The 21038-nt window shown below is 43.5% G+C and overlaps 1 protein-coding gene across 1 annotated transcript in view; it reads right to left on the reverse strand.

The window, feature by feature from the left end:
* The window catches only part of plcg2 (phospholipase C, gamma 2), a 163862-nt gene that overhangs the window by 36479 nt on the left and 106345 nt on the right, over window positions 1-21038 (reverse strand). The window contains exons 9-15 of the mRNA XM_080186761.1: window positions 19560-19661; window positions 11634-11752; window positions 9938-10023; window positions 9604-9724; window positions 5245-5413; window positions 3583-3693; window positions 2387-2482 (exon numbers count right to left, since the gene is read on the reverse strand). Coding sequence (XP_080042887.1) covers window positions 2387-2482; window positions 3583-3693; window positions 5245-5413; window positions 9604-9724; window positions 9938-10023; window positions 11634-11752; window positions 19560-19661 — 804 coding nt within the window. The remainder of the gene's footprint in view (window positions 1-2386; window positions 2483-3582; window positions 3694-5244; window positions 5414-9603; window positions 9725-9937; window positions 10024-11633; window positions 11753-19559; window positions 19662-21038) is intronic.

Here is a 21038-nt window from a genome sequence, read left to right on the forward strand (position 1 = left end):
TATCTAAGGTATCCAGGGGAATTTCACAGCAACTTCATCACAATGTTAATATAAGCCTTATATGTGACTAATAAATAAACTTTAACTTTAAAAAAAAAAGGGCTCTGAGCTTATGTGGAGAGATGAGAGAAACTGGGATTCTTCTCCCTGGAGCAGAGAAGGGAAGACTTAATCGAAGAAGTTAAAATTATGAAGGGTCTCCACGGAGCAAGTAACGAGAAATGATTTCCCACTGGCCAGAAGCAATTTTACCTGAGGACAGTGATTTAAGGTAATTGGCAAACTGGTGTGGGGGAACAAGAGGAGATTTTTCCCTGGATGTAGCGAACTTGATTTGGAATGCACTGCCTGAAAGGGAGCAGACTCAATAGTAAATTTCAAGCAGGATATATATTTGAAAAGGAAGAAAATTGCAGAGCTACGAGGAAAAGCAAGGGATTTGAGAATAATTGGAAAACTCTTTCAAAGAGGGAGAACAGGCTTCTTCCTGTGTTGTATGATTCTACAAAAAGCAACTTCACAAGAGTCATGATGAGCAGGTCTCAAATAACAAGCGCAATATACTGGTAAAGTGGAAGGATAAGAATACTAAAGAATGACCATATTTGGTTTTATATCTAGGGGTATGGAGTACAAAAACAAGGTAATGAGGTGGAATTTTCACAAACCCTGAGGCTGCTGTTGGAATATTACGGGTGCCGTTACAGGAGGGATGTAAGAGTAATATTGCAACATTAATTCACCAGGATATAAATGGGGATAAGCAGTTACAGTCACAATGGGAAACTTGAGAGGTCGGCTGTTGTTTACTAGATTTGGAACAGTTGAGGGGTGACGTGAAGAGGTTACCAAGCCTATGGTAAGGTAAGTAGTGACAGGCTGTATCAAATGGCCGATAATAATGAAAGAGCACAGGCTTGAGATTTCAGAAAATTAAATTCAAGGGATGCTAGAAAGTACTTCTCCACACAGGCTGAGCAGAATAGGAAATAGAGAACTGCTATAATATTCCATGATCCAAAATAATAATTGGAGTTAAACTCAGTTCAATCTAATGCCGCAGTTCTACGTCGCTGAGGACTGAAGTTCTCCGTTCATTAACAGTCAGCACAGAAAAGACTCAAAAGTAGATTGTTAATCAGTCTGCAAAATTCTTCCAACACTCCAAACATTCTCCAAAGGAGAAGAGCCTGATGATGTACAAAACAAAAAAGAAACCAAAGGAGATAACTTTATTCCTATATTGTGATGCTAGTTTCACCTCCAAGTCTCATCTGTCAGAGGACAGTTTTCTAGTGAAGCACTTCTTGTTGAGGAATCATTTTTAGTATACAGTTGACTTAAGGACAATGTAAATAAACATACAGCTGGAATTCTCCAGCCCTTCAAGTTGGCGGGATCCTGCAGTCCTGCTGCAACGGACGGAGATTTGACTAAATGCCAAATTCTCCATCCTTGCAGGCGTGAACGGTCGGATAGTTTCAATAATTATTACTAAAATGCAATGCTGTTCACTGGTTCAGCACTGGTAGCAGTAACATGTAGCACATTCTGGCTATGCAACAGAGGTCACCACACTCTCTGAAATAATACACTTTGGTGCTGCATTATGGTGGGAGCAATAAATGAAAGCAAGTTACGATGCCTACTGCATAAGAAATAAGGCATCGAGAAGCAATATCACAAGAACACTGAGCTTCTGGTGTGGAAACTGAAGTCAGAAACTTGATTATAGTTGTGCTCTGGTTATTGTTGGAAAGTGATTGTTTTGCCATTTTGGAATGGAAGGATACTTGGCTGCATTCTCTTCTCACACCACCCTGGTAGTCAATTCCAGTTCCCTGGATGTTCCCATGAGTTGAGCAACACTACCAATGCAATTGAGAAACGTTGTGAAGGCATGTAAACTAGGTTGGGTGGGGATAATGTCGAGATGCCGGCATTGGACTGGGGTAAACACAGTAAGAATCTCACAACACCAGGTTAAAGTCCAACAGGTTCATTTGGCAACAAACGCCACTAGCTTTCCGGAGCACTCGGAGGAAACACTGTCTGTGTGGAGTTTGCACATTCTTCTCGTGTTGGTCTCCGGGTGCTCCAGTTTCCTCCCACAGTGAAAGCTAGTGGCGTTTGTTACCAAATAAACCTGTTGGACTTTACCCTGGTGTCGTGAGACTTCTTACTATGGGTGTTGTGGTGGAGAGCAGTAGAGGAGGACTGAAGACACTATGGAAAAATTCTGGGCACTGATGTTATTTCTTGACTGTATACTGAAAGGCTGAAATGAAACCTAGGGAAAGCCTGTGCAGCAAGATGGGAGAGAGGACTGGAAATCAAATAAGTGATGAGAGAAAGGAAGGATGAAGCAGGTTCAACTGAACAATACCTGGTTTGTCACGCGAGTAAATTCATTATCATCATCAGTTGAATCCGCAAAGTAAAGCTTTCCATCTACGATCACACAGTAGTGCTTGTACCAGGTCTGTCAAGAAAAATCAAACCGTTTAAATGCAGTGACAATGATACCTTTGTCAAATGTCACACAGTGAATATGTGACCCAGCACCTAACCTCGTTATGCATTTGATATTTAAAAGGCGCAGTAACGTCAGAAGTTAAAAATGCAATCTAAGAACACCACACAGTTCTGCCAAGGCTTTTATTTGGGACCCAGGTTCGATTCCTGGCTTGGGTCACTGTCTACGCAGAATCTACATGTTCTCCCCATGTCTGTGTGGGTTTCCTCCGGGTGCTGCGGTTTCTTCCCACAGTCCAAAATATGTGCTAGTTAGTTTTTTTAAGAAGTTTATTTATTAGCATCAGAAGTAGGCTTACATTTAAACTGCAATGAAGTTGCTGTGAAAATCCCCTGACCAGCATGTCTTCAGACTGTAGGAGAAAACTGGAGCACCCGGAGGAAACCCACACAGACACGAGAAGAATGTGCAAACTCCACACAGACAGTGTTTCCTCCGAGTGCTCCGGTTTCCTCCCACACTCCAGAAGACGGGTTGGTTAGGTGCACTGGCCATGCTAAATTCACTCTCAAGTATCTGAACAGGCGCCGAAGTGTGGCGACTGGGGGATTTTCAGAGTAACTTCATTGCAGTGTTTATGTTAGCCTACTTGTAACATTAATAAAAAGCTTTAAACTTTTTGTCTTGCGCAGAACATGTTGGAATGGAAACATATCTTATATGAAGAAAACAATGAGAGAGTACCACAGTTACTATTCCCTAGGAACTGGCTCAACAATCTCTTGTGTCAGTACGTGCCCTAAGGCAGAATGGAAATGTGCATAGACCTTATACAAGCTCACTCAGACAGAGTTCTTACATGAGAAATGGCCTCAGATCAGCTAAATACCCAAATCACAGCAGCTGGCAAAGGATCTGATGCTGTTTTCACGAACAACATTACCTTGGTTCCTCACTTAGCCACTTGGTTATACCAACACAATTCTGATTGAGCACCTTCCAGTCATGTTATTGCAATGCACCTTTTAAAGCTTAATTTTTATTACCTGTAAATCCCAGTACAAGACAAAAAGAACTGTTATGAATAATAGTGTCTGGGGTTTTACCAGATCAATTGGATCCAGCAGGTAGAGAAATCCAGATTTCTTTTCAAGTTCCTTGAAGGAGGTGTAAACAGTGGAAGTATTAGTCTCTTGCTGGGATTCCAATTTTTTGTGCTGAAACAAACAGAATAATAAATTAACCAGAATGACATTTCACTAGATGGCTACACCACAGTACTACTGTTTTGTAGGTTACCTTTCTGCTACAGATTGGTGGGTGGAATAATAATAGAAATTGGAATTATACAGTAATTAAAATAAGCAACCACATACTCCTCGATCACACTTTGTTGCACATTATCAAATATGGATTCAGTTCTATTACATATTCTGCCAATACTGGAGCAGTTTTCAGTGTATTATAATTGAAAGTCGAATCCTTGTTACATCTCAATTCACATCCTCGACCTTCCAACCCATTTATTACTAGTCTGAGCTTATTCCCGTCCTTTTTTCCTAGTTGCTAGTTTACTGGGAGCGACACAGTGGTTAGCACTGCTACTTCACAGCGCCAGGCACCTGGGTTCGATTTCCAGCTTCAGTCACTGTCTGTGTGGAGTTACACATTCTCCCCGTGTCTGCGTGGGTTTCCTCTGGGTGCTCCAGTTTCCTCCAACAGCCCGAAAGACATCTTCATTAGGTGCATTGGCCATGCTAAATTCTCCCTCAATGTACCCAAACAGGCACTGGAATGTGGCGACTAGGGGATTTTCACAGTAATTTCATTGCACTGTTAATGTAAGCCTACTTGTGACACTAATAAATAAACTTTAAAGCTTCTATTCCATTCCACAGGTACATTCCTGCTGTCTTGTCTCTTATTTTGTTTTATTTTCTGCTGGTTTTCCTCATCCATCTGTTTCGAAAATAATTAAGTAAAGTTGGGATGTCAAATTGGAGCTGCAACGGAGTGAAACTTTAATTAATTTTCTGTAGCAAATACACTGAAGGGACAACATCCAACATAGTTGCCTTCTACGTTCTGGGGAGAATCTGAGATGTAGCTGCTGTGTAATTAGCATAGATTAGATCTGTGACCTGACTATCTTGCAGTTAGCATGAGTCGATTAGCCACATTGCAAGCTCATTCCTACACTACAGCTTACAATTTTATACGCATTCATTTCAAAGGTGTTTTGCTACATAGATAGGTGTGCAGGAATGATCAATAAAAAGGCTAGAAATAGCTGTGAATTTCCTTCCCTCTAGTCCCAAACCAGCTCTGTACCTAATCGGTTTATCCAAAAAGTATTAATTCCTTGGGTGTTTTAGGACTGAAGATAACCAATTAAAATGGGCAATTTCAATAAAGCGTGTCAGAGATCTAATGTGACCTTGGTTCAGAGTCTTCAGCTTTGTCTTGGTCGATATTAATTTATTACAAAGTGAGGAAAAAATTTCAAACATCCCATAAATTCACTGGAAGCCAAACTAGGCCTGCATAAACTGCACATTGGAGTTTTTAATCCTAATCCCATTTTCCTGTTCCTCTCTGAAAAAACCTTCAAAGTGTTCAAATGCCAGTGGTTGGCTTGGATTTAATGGCAACAAGTTCAATTTTTTTGATGTGAAAGCACTTTTGCTAACATTTCCCGTTTGAACCACACTGTGATGCGTCAATTTAACTCATGTGAAAACGGTCTGCCCAATGTGGGGCACGCTCACCTTGATAATGATTTTATTTGTAAGTTGTGCGGGGGATGGCAACTGCTCTGCATTTGCTTCAATTGGTTTGGTGATGAGCATAGATCCAAATGTTTCCTTGAACTTGATGGCCATATGTCGCTGCTGTTCCACAGTACAATGTTCTTCTATTGAAAGTATGAGTGGGTACCTTAAAAAGTCAATGATAGAATTAGTACCATGTCCGCTACATCAGGTAAAATCTTAACAGTGTGGCATGTCCCCAGTGAGCATTTGGATACAACATTACCCACACTGAGGCAGATGGCCTAATGGTATTGCCTCCGGACTAGTAATCCAGAGATCCTGGGTAAAGCTCTGGGGATCCAAGTTCAAATCTCATCGTGGCAAACTTGGACTTAATAAAAATCTGGAATTAAAAGTCTAATGTTGACCATAAAACTGTTGTTGATTGTCGTAAAAACCCATCTGGTTCACTAACACCCTTTAAGGAAGAAAATCTGCCGCCTACACCTGTGTGGCCTACAAACCCAGACTCACGGCAATGTGGTTGACTCTTAAGTGCCCTCTGAAATGGCTTAGGAAGTCACACAGTTCAAGGGCAATTAGGGACAGGCAACATATGCTGACCTAGCCAGCAATGCCCACATGCCATGAATTAAATTGGATTGAATATAAAAGTAGGGAGGTCTTGCTGCAGCTGTATAGGGCATTGGTGAGGCCGCAGCTGGAGTACTGTGTGCAGTTTTGGGCGCCGCACCTGCGCAAGGATATTTTGGCCTTGGAGGGAGTGCAGAGGAGGTTTACTAGGCTGATACCGGAGTTGAGGGGGTTGAGCTATGAGGAGAGGCTGAATAAACTAGGCTTGTACTCGTTAGAGTTTAGAAGAATGAGGGGAGATCTCATTGAGACGTATAAGATGATGAATGGGATGGATAGGATAGAGGTGGAAAGACTCTTCCCGCTCAAAAAAGACAGTAGGACTAGGGGGCACAGCCTCAAGATAAAGGGGGGGCAGTTCGGAACGGAGTTGAGGAGGAACTTCTTCACTCAAAGGGTGGTGAATCTCTGGAATTCTCTGCCCGTTGAAGTGGTGGAGGCTGCCTCGCTAAATATTTTTAAGAAGCGGGTTGATGGGTTTTTGATAAGAGAGGGGATTAAGGGTTATGGGGAGAGGGCGGGAAAGTGGAACTGAGCCACGACAGATCAGCCATGATCTTATTGAATGGCGGGGCAGGCTCGAAGGGCCAGATGGCCTACTCCTGCTCCTATTTCTTATGTTCTTATGTTCTTATGTTCTTAATAAACAACATTGGTGATTGGCTGTACCAACATCTAGTCAGGGAAGGAGGAAGGTCCTGTAGATCTGTCAACAGTGTTGGTCCCCCAATCTACTCCTGGGTGCACGTCATCATACAATTAAACTCCCCTCCCCACCCCGTGTGCATAAAATTCAACCATAGTTGTTTGAAAAAAGTTAATTGGCATTAAAGTGGCATGAACAATGAAACCATAGAGGTTTAAAGAATCAAAACAGGCCCTTCAGCCCAAATTGTCCAGGCTGTCTAGTTTTTACCACTAAGCTAGTCTCAATTGCCCACATTTGGCCCAAATCCCTCTATACCCATCTTACCCATGTAACTGTCTAAATGCTTTTTAAATGATAAAATTGTACGCGCCTCTACTACTGCCTTTAACAGCTTGTTCCAGACCCTCACCACCCTCTGAGTGAAGAAACTTCTCCTCTGGACCCTTCTGTATATCTCCCCTCTCACCTTAAACCTATGCCATTTAGTTTTAGACTCCCCGACCTTTGGGAAAAGATATTGACTATTTAGCTGATCTATGCCCCTCATTATTTTATAGATCACCCCTAATCCTCCTATGCTCCAGGGAAAGAAGTCCCAGTCTATCCAGCCTCTCCTTATAACTCAAACCATCAAGTCCCCACAACGTGTTTCTCAGCTGCAGGAGATGGCTGGCCATTGGCCAGCAGCAGGACTTCCTGCTCCATGGTTGTCAAGGAAGTGGAAGAGGCAAAAACGTACCCCCTACAGTATCAAATCAACCACTTTAAAAAGTATCGGTGAAATTTATATCCATGTTTCATTGAGAGGTAACATCATCATTCCAAAATATTTCTTCTGAAGCCGTGCAGGGAAATGCTAAATGCTATGGGGGTGGCACAGTGGACAGTAGTTAGTGCTGCCACCTCACAGTGCCAGGGACCCAGGTTCCATTCTGGCCTCGGGTTACTGTCTGTGTGGAACTTGCACATTCTCCCTAGGCCTGCTTGGGTTTCATCTGGGTGCTCCGATTTCCTCTCAATGTCCAAAGATGTGCGATTAGAGGGATTGGCCATGATAAATTGCCCTTCGTGTCAGTGGGATTAGCAGAGTAAATAAGTGGATAGGGCCTGGGTGGGAGTGTTGTCAGTGCAGGCACAATGGGCCAAATGGCCTACTGCCCTGTAGGAATTCTGTGATTCCGACACTTGAGCAGCATATTCCTTTGCAAAAATTGATAGGGGTGAAATGGTACTTCTTAATGGCGACTCATTCGCTAGCACTCTCACCTCTGAATTACAAGGTTGTAGATTCGAGTCTCCAGGACCTAAGCTTAAAAATCAAAGCTGATACTCCAGTATTGAGGGAATGCTGCACTGTCGGACTGGCAGTTTTTCAGGCTGAGTTGAAGCTCTGCTAGTCCTCTCAGATGGACAATTAAAAAAACCCCACAAGGTAGTAGTGTCCTGATCAATACTCTCCCTCAATCAATAACACACAAAAAAGGTGATCCGGTTATTGTGACATTGTGGGAGCTTGCTGTATCCAAAATGGCTGCCAAATTCCCCACGTTACAACAGTGACTGCACTCCAAAAATAACTTACTGGCTGTAAAGTATTTTGAGACATCCCATAGTCATGAAAGGTGCTATGTAAATGCAAGCTTCTCCTTGTTTCGGATGGTTAAAGGTCCATCTCCCACATGAGGGCCGGAATTCTCCATCCTGTCCGCCACTGGAATTTTAGCGGGCAGACTGTGGACAATGTGAAACCTCATTGACAGTCGGGCGTGAATTTCCAGCTTTTAGTGAGCGCAGCCAGAGCATTCCACTCGAGGTGTTTGAACATTGAACAACACTGACAATCCACACTGCAGTGCAGTGCAGCACTGAGAGCATCCTAAGGGCCATTAACTTTGTGCAATAAATGTTGACTTGCCAGTGATGCTGACACACAAGAATAATTCTTTTTCTAAACACAGTGGTTCTGACAGTGCAGCTCAGTTACACTGGGGATAACATGGAAATTAGACTAGCATCCTAGCCCTGCCTTCACTTTTAATAGAGAAAACACTGAACTTAAAAAAAATTGTTCATGTTGGAAATCTGAAACATAAAAGACAACATGAAACAAAAGCGTGGGCTTTGATGTGTCAACAACATTATCAAACTTGAATTTTAAGTTTATTTATTAGTGTCACAAATAGGCTTACATTAACACTGCAATGAAGTTACTAAGAGAATCCCTGGACGCCACATTCCTGTTCGGGTACATTGAGGGAGAATTCAGCACGGCCAATGCACCTAACCAGCACGTCTTGTGGACTGTGTGAGGCAGCTGGAGAACCCGGACAGACAAAGGGAGAAGGTGCAGACTCTGCACAGACGGTGACCCAAGCTGTGGATTGAACCTGGGTCCCTGGTGCTGTGAGGCAGCTGTGCTAACCACTGTGGCACCTTAGATGCAAGCATCAGACAGTAAAGAGAAAAAAAGACAGTGTCTGAGGGAATGAAGCAACAGGCAGGAAATAGAAGTCAAAGCCCAGGATCTGCCAGGCATATATCAAATTGTGGAACAGACTCAGTGGGCAGTATGGTCTGCTCCTGCCCCCTTTTCACATATGTACCTTTCATCAAAACAGAGCAACACGGTGGCACAGTGGTTAGCACTGCTGCTTCACAGCACCAAGGACCAGGGTTCAATTCTGGCCTTGGGTGGCTGTCTGTGTGGAGTTTGCACATTCTCCCCGTGTCTGTGTGGGTTTCCTCCGAGTGCTCCGGTTTCCTCCCACACTCTAGAGATGTACAGGCTAGGTGAATTGGCCATGCTAAATTGCCCCTTAGTGTCAGGGTAAATACATAGAATTATAGAGATAGGGCCTGGGTGGGATTGTTGTTGGTGCAGGCTCAATCGGCCAAATGGCCTCTCTCTGCACTGTTGGGATCTCCTCAATTCTATGAGAGATGTTCCATTGTCCAGGCCCTTTCAGTTTGATGAATGGGCAGAAGCCCCGATATGGCAATCGACACAGCCTGCAGCAACTTCAGTGTCCGAGCAGCTAAAAGACCCAACAGAATAAGCAGTTGTAACTCACTCAGATGAAATAAAGGCATGAGCTTTAATGGCATCAACGACATCATCAAACTTTATTTTGGATGTTAGCGTCCAGCCATGATAAATAATTGGTTTCCCGTCGGGTCCATCCCAGCAATCCACTGAAACAGTTAACAGCAAATATAGCATCAGTATCACCGAGGAAAGACTCTAAATGCTAAGCTTCAAAGGAAGAGAAGGTTCAAGAGGGAAATGATCCAGATCTTTAAGGTATTGAAAGATATTGATAATGTCGGTTTATTCAGGTTGTGTAACAGGGACTGAGACCACGAAAGCAGTCAACATAGATTTCTTTTCCTACGCATTCAACTTACACTCAATACATCGACAGCCCATCCTCAGGCACCTAGCATAGGCTTCTGTAGATGAGTCACTGCGAACCTGATCTCCTGTGAGGTACCTGTGAAAGTAATAGACAGTCAGCAACTTTAGCAAAAGAACTTCAAATACACTATTTTAAATACATAATCATTCTGACATATTGAAAGAAGGACATATCATTACCTTTAGATAGTCCTACCCAGCTCGACTTCAGTATAATTGGAACAGGGTTTGCTTTAGAAAGTTCACATGCAGAAAAATGCCCTTGCAACCCCTCATGGGCAAATGACATACTTCTGAGTTGTAATATTCTGTCGTTCAAAGCCTTTTAACAAAAGACAATTTGATTTGGGGCGGCACAGTGGTTTAGCACCGCTGCCTCACAGCACCAGGGACCTGGGTTCAATTCCAGCCTCTGGTGACCCTCTGTGCAGAGTTTGCACATTCTTCCCATGTCTGAGTTTCCTCTAGGTTTCCTCTCACAGCCCGAAGATGTGCAGGTTTGGTTGATTGGCCATGTTAGATTATCCCTTAGTGTCAGGGGGACCGGCAGAGTAAGTATGTGGGGTTATGGGCAATAGACCTAGGTGGGTGCAGGCTCAATGGGCCAAATGACCCCTTTCTGCACTGTAGGGAATCTATGGCTTACCATCATTCTGATATACACTTCATGTTTGGTTTTTAAACTTTATTAAGAATGCTGTTGGAGGACATGGTGTGGTGGTGACCAACTGAGGGCAGGATTCTGGGAAACTGGGAGAGCAGTACTGAAATAATATCAAATGCTCCCCCCCTCAATCTTTCTTCAGTGGAAGAACAAGACTTTGTGGGTGGCCTCAGCCACAATTATGATCACCATTTTATGATAATGCAACCCATTTGTACCACATTTGGACAGGAATTCTCCAGTCTTGCACGTCCCGCTGCCACTGCCAGTGAGAATGAAGAATTTGACGCTCAGCCAAATCTCCATTCACTGCAGTGGGACCGGATAATCCAGCCAAGGGCGAGGTTGGAGATTCTAGCCATGATCTGTAGATTCATAAAGTTCAGTACTTATTAGAGTCAAACTCTCCAGACACAAGAATATACATTTAAAGATGTGTGGGTTAGGCTGATTGCTCATGCTAAATTTGCCAGGGAGATTAGCATGATAAATACGTGGGGTTACTGGGATAGGACCTTGGTGGGATTGTTGCCAGTGCCAGCTCGATTCGCTGAATGGTCTCCTGCATTGTAAGGATTCTATGATTCTAAATGTCTTAAATAATTGGTAACTGATTGTTGTTGATTAACATCAATGCTTTTGAGTAGAATCCCTACAGCTCAGAAGGAGGCCATTCAGCCCATCGAGTCTGTACCGATCATAAACTCACCAAGCCCTACGCTCATAACACCACACATTTACTCTGCTGATCCCCCTGACACTAAGGGTCAATTCAGCATGGCCAATCAACCTGACCTGCACATCTTTGGACTGTGGGTATTAGGGAAGAGACTGCATACTGTTTTAACCAATGTGTCCAACCACATTTAAAAGTCAAGCTATACTTTGGACAATGCAGTCAAAGGAAAGGAAGGACATTAATTAATGCAATATCAATATAAAAACAACTAAAAAAAATACTCGTCTCTAACCTATGAAAGAAAAATTCCTTTAAAGCCAGGCAAAGAAAATTCCTTCCTTACGTGTTATGTGATGATGAGATCCAGTAATGTGATAGTGGGTTATTCATATCCTGGGGGCAAATGGCATCGTACTTGGTATCCCAAATTGTGTTTTCTCTTGAAAATAAATACGTCAAAAACTGGAAAATAATGAATAAAATGAAGAGATATTGAAGCAATTTAATCTTCATGCAAAATGGATTTGAACATGGTTTTAAAGCAGTTCGATTAGAATTTTAACATGAAGCTATAGTGGATGGAATGAATAACGTAAATTAAAACCCAAAGCTTCCAGTAACCACTAAGCTGTACAGACCAAATCGGCCCAAACTTAATCACCAGCCTGCGCTATGGCTACTCAGAGGTTGGCATGGTGGCTTGCACTGCTACCTCACAGTGCCAGCGACCCAGGTTCAATTCTGGCCTCGGGTCACTGTCTGTGCGAAGCTTGCATGTCCTCCACGTGCCTGCGTGGGTTCCCTCCAGGTACTCTGGTTTCCTCCCACATTCCAAAGATGTGCAGGTCAGGTGGATTGGCCATGATAAATTGCCCCTAAGTCAGGGGGATTAGAAGAGTAAATATGTGGGATTACAGGGATAAGACTTGGGTGATGCGATGGTTGGCAGTTCAGGCTTAATGGGCCAAATGGCCTCCTTCTGCACTGTAGGGATTCTAGGATTCTACAGTTCAGGTTCTACCAGTTGGTCCAGCATTAAGGGACTAAAGAATCAGGAATCCTTCTCCTGTCAGCCCCACTGGTATTACACTTGTGTGGCAGGTAGGGAAGTGCAGAATTGGAGTCAAGATGTGTCCTTTGCCCCCTGAACTCCACAACACCCCCACCACCCCCCCCCCACCCAACCCGCAACCCCAGTTTCCCCACAACAGCTAGAAAGGATTTGTCAACGCTCCCTGATGATGGTCTGAAATTCAATGCCAGCCTCTTAGTTGAGGTAACAAATACCACCCGAGTTCTGTACAGCTGTGAGGAGATAATCCTTTCAGAAAGGGGAAGGAGAAGGATAATTTGTCAGAAAGTTAAAGAGGCAGCGTTCCAGTTGTATGGTGCCCCAACAAAGACATTAAAGCATCATGTTGTGTTTCTAAATGGACCAATTCTGAAACAACCATACAAGCAAAAAGATCCAGCACAACATGTGGCTTTATAATAAAAGCAAAATACTGCGGATGCTAGAATCAGGAACAAAATAGAAAATGCTGGAAAAGGTCAGCAAGGCTGACAGCATCTGTGGAGAGAGAATACAGCCAATGTTTTAAGTCAAGATGACCCTTTGTCAGAGTGCTCTGATTAAAGGTCATCCAGACATGTAACTTTGGCTCTATTCTCTCTCCCAACACCACATTAAAGTCCAACAGGTTTATTTGATAGCATGAGCTTTCGGAGCATTGATCCTTCATCACACTCACCTGATGAAACAGCAGCACTCCGAAAGCTTGTGCTACCAAATAAACCAGTTGGACTTTAACCTGGTGTTGTGAGACTATTCACTGTGTCCATCCCAGTCCAATGCCGGCAACTCTACATCACGTTTATTCTCTCTCCACAGATGCTGGCAGACCTGTTGGGTTTTCCCACATGTTACTTTATGTTCAAGCACCTCAACCTCCAGCGACAAGTCACTTTGGCTTTTGAGCAGCACTTCTCCGACGGCCTGAGGTGTCACTGTGGGGTAAGTCATTTATCTGTGCAGAAATTTGGAATCATTGTTCCTTAACTCACGCATTCAAATCTGAAAAGGGGTTAGAATCCTACAGTGCGGAAGGAGGCCATTCAGCCCATCAAGTCTGCATTGACCACAATCCCACTCAGGTCCTATCCCCATAACCCCATGCATTTATTCTAGCTAGTCCCCTGACACTAAGGGGCAATTTAGCATGGCCAATCCACCTAACCCACACACCTTTGGAGTGTGGGAGGAAAATGGAGCACCTGAAGGAAATCCACACAGACACAGGGAGAGCGTGCAGGCTCCATACAGGCAGTGACCCAAGCCAGGAATTGAACCTGGGTCCCTGGCATTGTGAGGCGGCAGTGCTAACCGTGCAAGTTCTCCACAAGCTCCTGGGTATGATCTCCAGCCTGTCACAGCATTATAAAGATAGCTGTCACTGTTCAGTAATTGACATTCATATTCAAAGGCTGGGAATCTTCTTCAGGGTTCTCCCAATTGGCTGACAAAATTTCAGGAGAAAGAAAATCCCACATAAAGGTATAAACCTTTAAGACAAAAATTGCAGTGACTGATTGGGGGAACCTCAGAGGCAATAGCTGGTATCACATTTTTACCTCCCTCTTTATGAGTCACTTGAAATTTAAATGAACATTCTCTTGATGCAGGAGTTGCTATTCTTGTGGTTTAATTGCAATGTTATTCTGGGATCTGTGATACAAATGAACCAAAGAATTTAAATTCATGCTCATAATTGCATGTTCATAATTAGAGCTGTTCGTTTATTAACAATGTCAGCGTGATATCTCCTGAGTTTGTTCTTCTCTTGTTCTTTTCTGTGATAATTTTCCCTCTCTCTAGGCTGGTAAATCTCGCGCTATCAACTAGGTTTCAAGGGTTCTACCCAGACCCAGGGCAGTACTGTCACCCAGTGGCTCTCCTGGGAATTGTAGCTAAAAAGCTCTCATGTTCAACATGAGTTTCGGGTTCTTGTTTGGTTCCCCAGTATTCCACAAGCTGAATAAGTTAAACACAGGACTGGAGCACCATGGATAATTCCCCCTCAGCTGGCAGCCTATATGACAGGGTCTGGAGAATAAAGAGAAATGGATTAAACTGGCGCTCAGGCCTGTCTATTTCTATTCTGTTTCACGATGACACATCTGATCCCTTCTTTCTACCTTTGCTATGAAATGTCCACAGCAGAGCATCAGGATTTACAGTCACAGGCTGATGAAAATCACTTTTAAACATCCATACAATCTCCTGAAATGAAGAAAAGTGGATCAAGAGGCTCCAAGGCCACTGGAGCCTTTGAATCAATGTTAAATATATTGCGATACTTTGGATAGCTCCATCCAGAGAGGTAGCAGCGATACATAATACATTGTGCCTTCAGCACATATAAATGCCCCAAGATGCTTCACAAAGACATGTTAAAACAAAATATGATACCAAGCCAAATGAAGCGATGGAAGGTCAGATGCTCAAGTGTTTGGTCAAGGAGATAGGTTAGAGGAGAACAGAGAGGTGGAGGGAGTGGATTGCAGAGCTTGGGCCCAGGTAACTGAGAGCACAGGCAGGGTGGCATGCCAGAACTCGAGATGTCTAGGGTCACGGCGAGATTTGAGAACAAGAATGAGAATGTTAGCATCAAGACATTGCCGGGAATCAACGTAGATCAATGTAGGTGAAAGAGACTTGCTGTGAGTTGAGGCATGGGCAGCAGAGTTGTGGATGACCTAAATGGATAAATACAGGGGGCCAGTCAGGAATGCATTGAAATAGTCAAGTCTACAGATAACAAAAGCATGATTGAGGGTTTCAGCAGCATTTGAGCTGAGATGGGACAGAGGTACAAACAGGAGCTCTTCACGATGGTGCGAACGTAAAGGTGAAAGTTCAATACAAGGTTAGAGATGTCACTAAAATTTCAAACAGTCTGGTTAAGTCTCAGACAGGGAGAGGAGTGGAATTGGTAGCGTGGGAACTAAGTGGCAGCAGGACTGAAGACAATGGGGCCATCTTATCAGCTCATCACAGCAGTTGATCAGTATAGCGAGCCGGTAAAAACGCGAGAGAGGCAAAAAGCTGGGTTCCTAATATTTAACCGGAGGAAATTTCTGCTCGAGTTTGCACCTTCTCCCCGTGTCTGTGTGGGTTTCCTCCAGGTACTAAAATTTCCTCCCACACTCCAAGGGTGTGCAGGAGAGGTGGACTGGCCACACTAAGTTGCCCCTTAGCGTGCAAAGATATGTAGGCTAGGTGGATCAGCCATGACAAATGTGTAGGGTTACAGGGATGGCGGGGGAGGGGGGGAACTGAAAGATGCTGTTTCAGAGAGTCAGTGCAGATTGATGGGCCGAGTGGCCTCCTTTTGCACTGTAGAACCCATTCTCAAAGGGTTGAAAACCCTGCAACATTTTCACTGATTATTCTTCCTTTTCTGCTCTGGCTCTCTCTCTGCTGTGCACATCTAGAACTGGACATTGTTATCCGGGGCAAACATCAGGATCACATCTCAGGCACTTTATACTTAAGCTGACACTCTCCTCACGAGTTATTAAATTAGTCCAGTAAACGACACTGTCAGCCATCCACAACACAAATGGAGGAGATTCACTGGAGTGGAAAACATTGCTGATTCCGTGGATATAAAAAAATACAGCAGGAGCTCAGGCAGCCTCAGTGAAGAGAATAAATGTCAACTTTTTGGGTCAATGTACCTCCAAACAGGGATTTTAAATTGTCTTAACCAGCCTTCTGAAAATTTCTACTTGAATCCAGCAAGGGAAATTTAAGTTTCCCCCTGCTACCTGGTGTATGGAAAGAGCTGAATAGTTTTGAACTATGATGAATGCAACTCGAAAATATCTCAATGTAAATTTTGTTCCGACACACCAAAATGTGGTGGGGATCGTTTTAGCTGCAACAAAGGAAAGACAAAATCTGTCACACCCCCATATCAAAATTCCCTCCATATCGAAACCTTCCTCATTCTGAAACTCTACAACACTGAAACTCCTGTGTGTTGAAAATCTCCTTCATTAAACCTCCATTACTGAAACCCCTCCCCCCCCCCAGGTTAAAACTGCCTCACCTTCCCTCCTCCAGTCCGGAAACAGCCCCCAGCTCTGAAACTAGCTATACCAAGATACCTGCGGTGATGAAATGCCCAGTTCTTGGAACCACTCCGCTGCTGACTGCTTTTAGTACACATGCACTCATCTGAAAGTAAACTTTGTGCATCATTATAAATAATATTAATGGGTGAAAAACATGATCTTAATCACCTTAAAGCATCAGATCCGGCAACAAGTGGAAACATAGAATCCCTACAGTGCAGAAGGAGGCCATTCGGCCCATCAAGCTGCACAGACCACAATCTCACCCAGGCCCTATTCCTGCAATCCCACATATTTGCCCTGCTAATCCCCTGATACTAGGGTCAATTTTTTAGCATGGCTAATCAACCTAACCTGCACATCTTTGGACTGTGGGAGGAAACCGGAGCACCCGGACGAAACCCACACAGACATGGGGAGAACGTGGAAACTCTACACAGTCAGTGACCCAGCGCTGGATTTGAACCCAGGTCCTGGGTGCTGTGAGGCAGCAATGCTAACCACTGTGCCACCGTGCTGCCATTGTTAACAAAGACAAAGTTAACGTTTCAGGTCAATGAAGCGAAAAGTGAGCTCAATGGGGGAATTATCCTATCCCGCCCGCCAGCCACAGGAATCATAGTGGGTGGGGGAGGGCCGGACTATGCAAAGGTCCATTGACCCCATATGGGATTTTCCAATTTGGGGCAAGCACAGCCAGAAAATCCCGCCCAATGCTTCTCCCTCTTCAGATCTCTGCAGTATTCCTGTTTACTGTTTGCAGTTTGGATTTCCAGCATCCGCAGTACTTTGCTTCTTTTTTAAAAGGGAAATGTCACATCGGTCGCACGGACCAGAATTTGGGCAGCATGGTGGCCCAGTGGTTAGCACTGCTGCCTCACAACACCTGGTTTGAGTCCTGGCTTGAGCCACCATCTGTATGGATTCTGCATGTTCTCCCCGTGTCTGCATGGGTTTCCTCTGGGTGCTCCGGTTTTCTCCCACAGTCTGAAAGATGTGTAGTCAGGCGCATTGGCCATGCCAAGTTCTCCCTCAGTGTACCCGAAAAAGGCACCATAGTGTGGTGACTAAGGGATTTTCACAGTAACTTCAGTGCAGTGTTAATGTAAGCCTACTTGTAGCACTAATTAAATATAAGCTTTCTTTGCTTCTTCTCGTACCAGCCTGCAATTTCTCACGTTGAAAGTGAAAAGGAATTGCTGTATGTAGGAGCAAAGAAAAGCCCCCGTCAGAACTCTTTCTGTTTCCTACTTTACAACAGCGATTATACTTTAGAAAGAGTTAACAGGCTGTAGAGTATTTTGGAGTAGTCTGGGGGTTGACTTATTTATTTATTAGTGTCACAAGTAGGCTTACATTAACACTGCAATGAGTTACTGGGAAAATCCCCGAGTGGCCACACTCTGGCGCCTATTTGGGTACATTGTGGGAGAATTTAGCATGGCCAATGCACTTAACCAGCACATCTTTCACACTGTGGGAGGAAACTGGAGCACCCAGAGGAAACCCATACAGACATGGGGAGAACATGCAAACTCCACACAGACAGACACCCAAGTCGGGAATTGAACCTGGGTCCCTAGCACCGTGAGACAGCAGTGCTAACCACTCTGCCATTGTATGCACTGTAGGGACTCTACGATGGGAATAGAATTTTAATAACAAACATAAAAAGGCTCGTACAGAAAGATATTAAAAACCATTAGCCTCTTTAAGTGCTGGTGCCGTACAAGGAAATATTCAATCAGTATATATTCTTTTTACATCTATCAGTACTAGCCATTGCGTTGTGAATGATGATACAGTGACACAAGTTAATTTTTCTTCAGTACATCAGATATGTAGCAGAGATTACGAGCAAGTTCTTCCTGTGACTCTCTGCATTTCCATTATATTTTGGTCAACTTAATCCCATTTTCTATTCCTCTGCCCATGTTTATGTTGGAGACTGCCGATATAAGCCTGCCACACTGCAATCACACCCTATGGTATCTGGGTTTTGCAGTTAGCCTGCGGAAGAAAGGAGACCCCTGCCCTCCAAACAACTCTATTTCTGGGCTTCCCAAATTTTGTGATTGAATCAGAATTAGTAACACAAGGATCCAAAAATCATCTAAAAATTAAGAGCTTTGAAATGAGGACTGAATTGTGTCTTCACTCCTTGGTGTCTGACCTTGCTTATCCCAGTGTCTGCTTCCTAAATATTGTCTATATGTTCCTGTTGTGGTCACCCTGTATTGAGAGTAATGTAAATGCCACAGAGGAGGTGCGAGGAGAGATTTAGTAAATTCAACCAAGGAGCTAAGTTATTTGTTATGAGGAGAATGGGGCTCTTTCCATTCAAACAGGGAAGGTCGAGGGAAGATCCAAGGAGGTGCTAAAAATGAAGAAGGCTTACCATAGAATCAAAGGGGAAACTATTTCCACTGATTAGTGAGTTACTAACTAGGGGGTATAAATTTAAGATCATCACCAATTCTTTGCTAAGATTCCGATCATCCACCACGAACATGGCAGAGATTGTAAGTGCTAACTGGGTGGATGAAACATTTAAAAGAAATTAGCAAAGGATAGGGTAATGGGACTGAGTGGATTGCTCTTTCAAAGACACAATAATAGAGTGATTGGCTGGGAAACTATCCTTCTTGAAACAAAGCATTTAATCTCAGGTGAGCAATTGGGTTGAGGCTTAGGATTGTGCGAGAGTGGGAGAGCAGAATCTGTTCACATTATTGAACTCACTGTGATATTAGTTGTGGAAGCCAGAGAGAGCAAGTTATCCCACTTGCCCAGCAACCTTTAAAGTTAGCAAAGGAACGCGCCTGAAGAAGGAAATCTTAGGGGAAGATTTGAAATGAACAGGAATTGAGGACATTTACTTGCATTTAAAGAATTGGCATTTTTAACCACATCTAATTAAGTCTTCTAACATAGAAGCATAGAAGATAGGAGAAGGAGGAGGCCATTCGGCCCCCATTCATCGCAATCATGGCTGATCATCCAACTCAATAGCTTCATCCTGCCTTCTCCTCATAACCTTTGATTCCATTGGCCCCGAGTGGTATATGTAGCCACCTCTTGAATACATTCACAGTTTTGGCATTACAACATATTATAAAAGATTACACACCTCATCTATATAGAAGAACGGTTCATTTGTTTCTCTGTAAGTATCATAAATAGACCTAGTCATCAGCTCGCGAACCTTCTTAACATCACTGGCCCATGATTCCTGTAATGTAGAAAAAGGGACATGTGAGATTGCACTAAAAGATGATTTCAAATTCTATGATTATTGTTGTGAGAGAAAAACCTCATATATAACAGTTGATTTATTTACTACTAACTATCATCTTCATGAGTATTTATTTCATCTTCTGTTGCTTGGAATAGAGGAAGAAATGGAGTAAATGTTGCCAGTCCATATTCACAGGTGGAACGGGGGGTTGGGGAGTTCAATTCACTAAATGTGCTGACTGACAATTTTCCATCTATTTAAAGTAAATTCCGTGCTGGAACTCCTGTATGTGTCCCCAGATCAGCTGTGCTATTTATTTTCCTGCATTCTACCTTGTTATAAAAGGTGGAATAGCTATGTTGGTAGGAGATGGCAGAAGGGTGGAGCTACTTGCAGAGGGCATCTAGAGGGTTAATTCTGGGCACCAAGTTGGGCGAATCTAGAACTTGGGTGCCAATCTGTCAGACCACATTGGCCAATGCCAGAAGAAGCATTTATATTCTTTGCGGTTCACAAAAATCCTTTTGTAAAAAATAAAGACGTAAATAATTAAGTAACCCATGACATAGTGGTAATATCGCTGGATTAGTAATCCAAAGATCTAAGCTAATGCTCCAGGGACATAAGTTCAAATCCTACCCTGACAGCTGGTCGAATTTAAATCCAATTAATAAAATCTTGAATTAAAAGCTAATCTCTTGAAGCTATCACTGGTTACCATAAAAACCTGTCTGGTTCACTAATGTCCTTTAAGGAAGAGAATCTGCCATCCTTACTCGGTCTGGCCTACATGTGACTCCAGGTCCACAGCAATGTGGTTGACTCTTAGCTGTCCTCTGAAATGGCCCAGAGTAAGCCTCTCAGTTCAGCGACAATTAGGAATGAGCAACAAATGCTGGCCTTGCCAGTGACAACTACAGCCCCCCATCAAAGAATTTAAAAGATGGTCAGTTTAAGATGCACTAACTAGGCTTCTCAGCCTTCCGTAGCTTCCTGTCATAAATCTTGATTTAACATTCCTGTCTGTTTCAAGCAGGAACACTGGCTCACTTCAAGGGCCAGTCAAAAATCAAGTTGGGTGAGTCACAAGCACATTTTCATTTGAGGTCTCCAAATCTTCTGTACACACAGGGTGGTTAACGCAGGCACACACTCACAATGGGCAGAATTTTCCTGTACTCGCCTGCCACAGGAATCATAACAGGCGGGACAGGACCATGCAAAGGTCCATTGATCTTGGGCGGGATTTTCCAGTCTTGTGCCAGAAAATCCCACCCAATGTCTTTTCCCAGTAGAATCAATAATTGATCTTGATACATAGACAACACTCTTCAAGCCACCCTTCCTCAATTGCAGCATATGGTCTTTGTT

The sequence above is a fragment of the Carcharhinus amblyrhynchos genome, chromosome 4 (genome assembly GCF_965287045.1).
Source record: "Carcharhinus amblyrhynchos chromosome 4, sCarAmb.v2.hapA, whole genome shotgun sequence".
Lineage (NCBI taxonomy): Eukaryota > Metazoa > Chordata > Chondrichthyes > Carcharhiniformes > Carcharhinidae > Carcharhinus > Carcharhinus amblyrhynchos.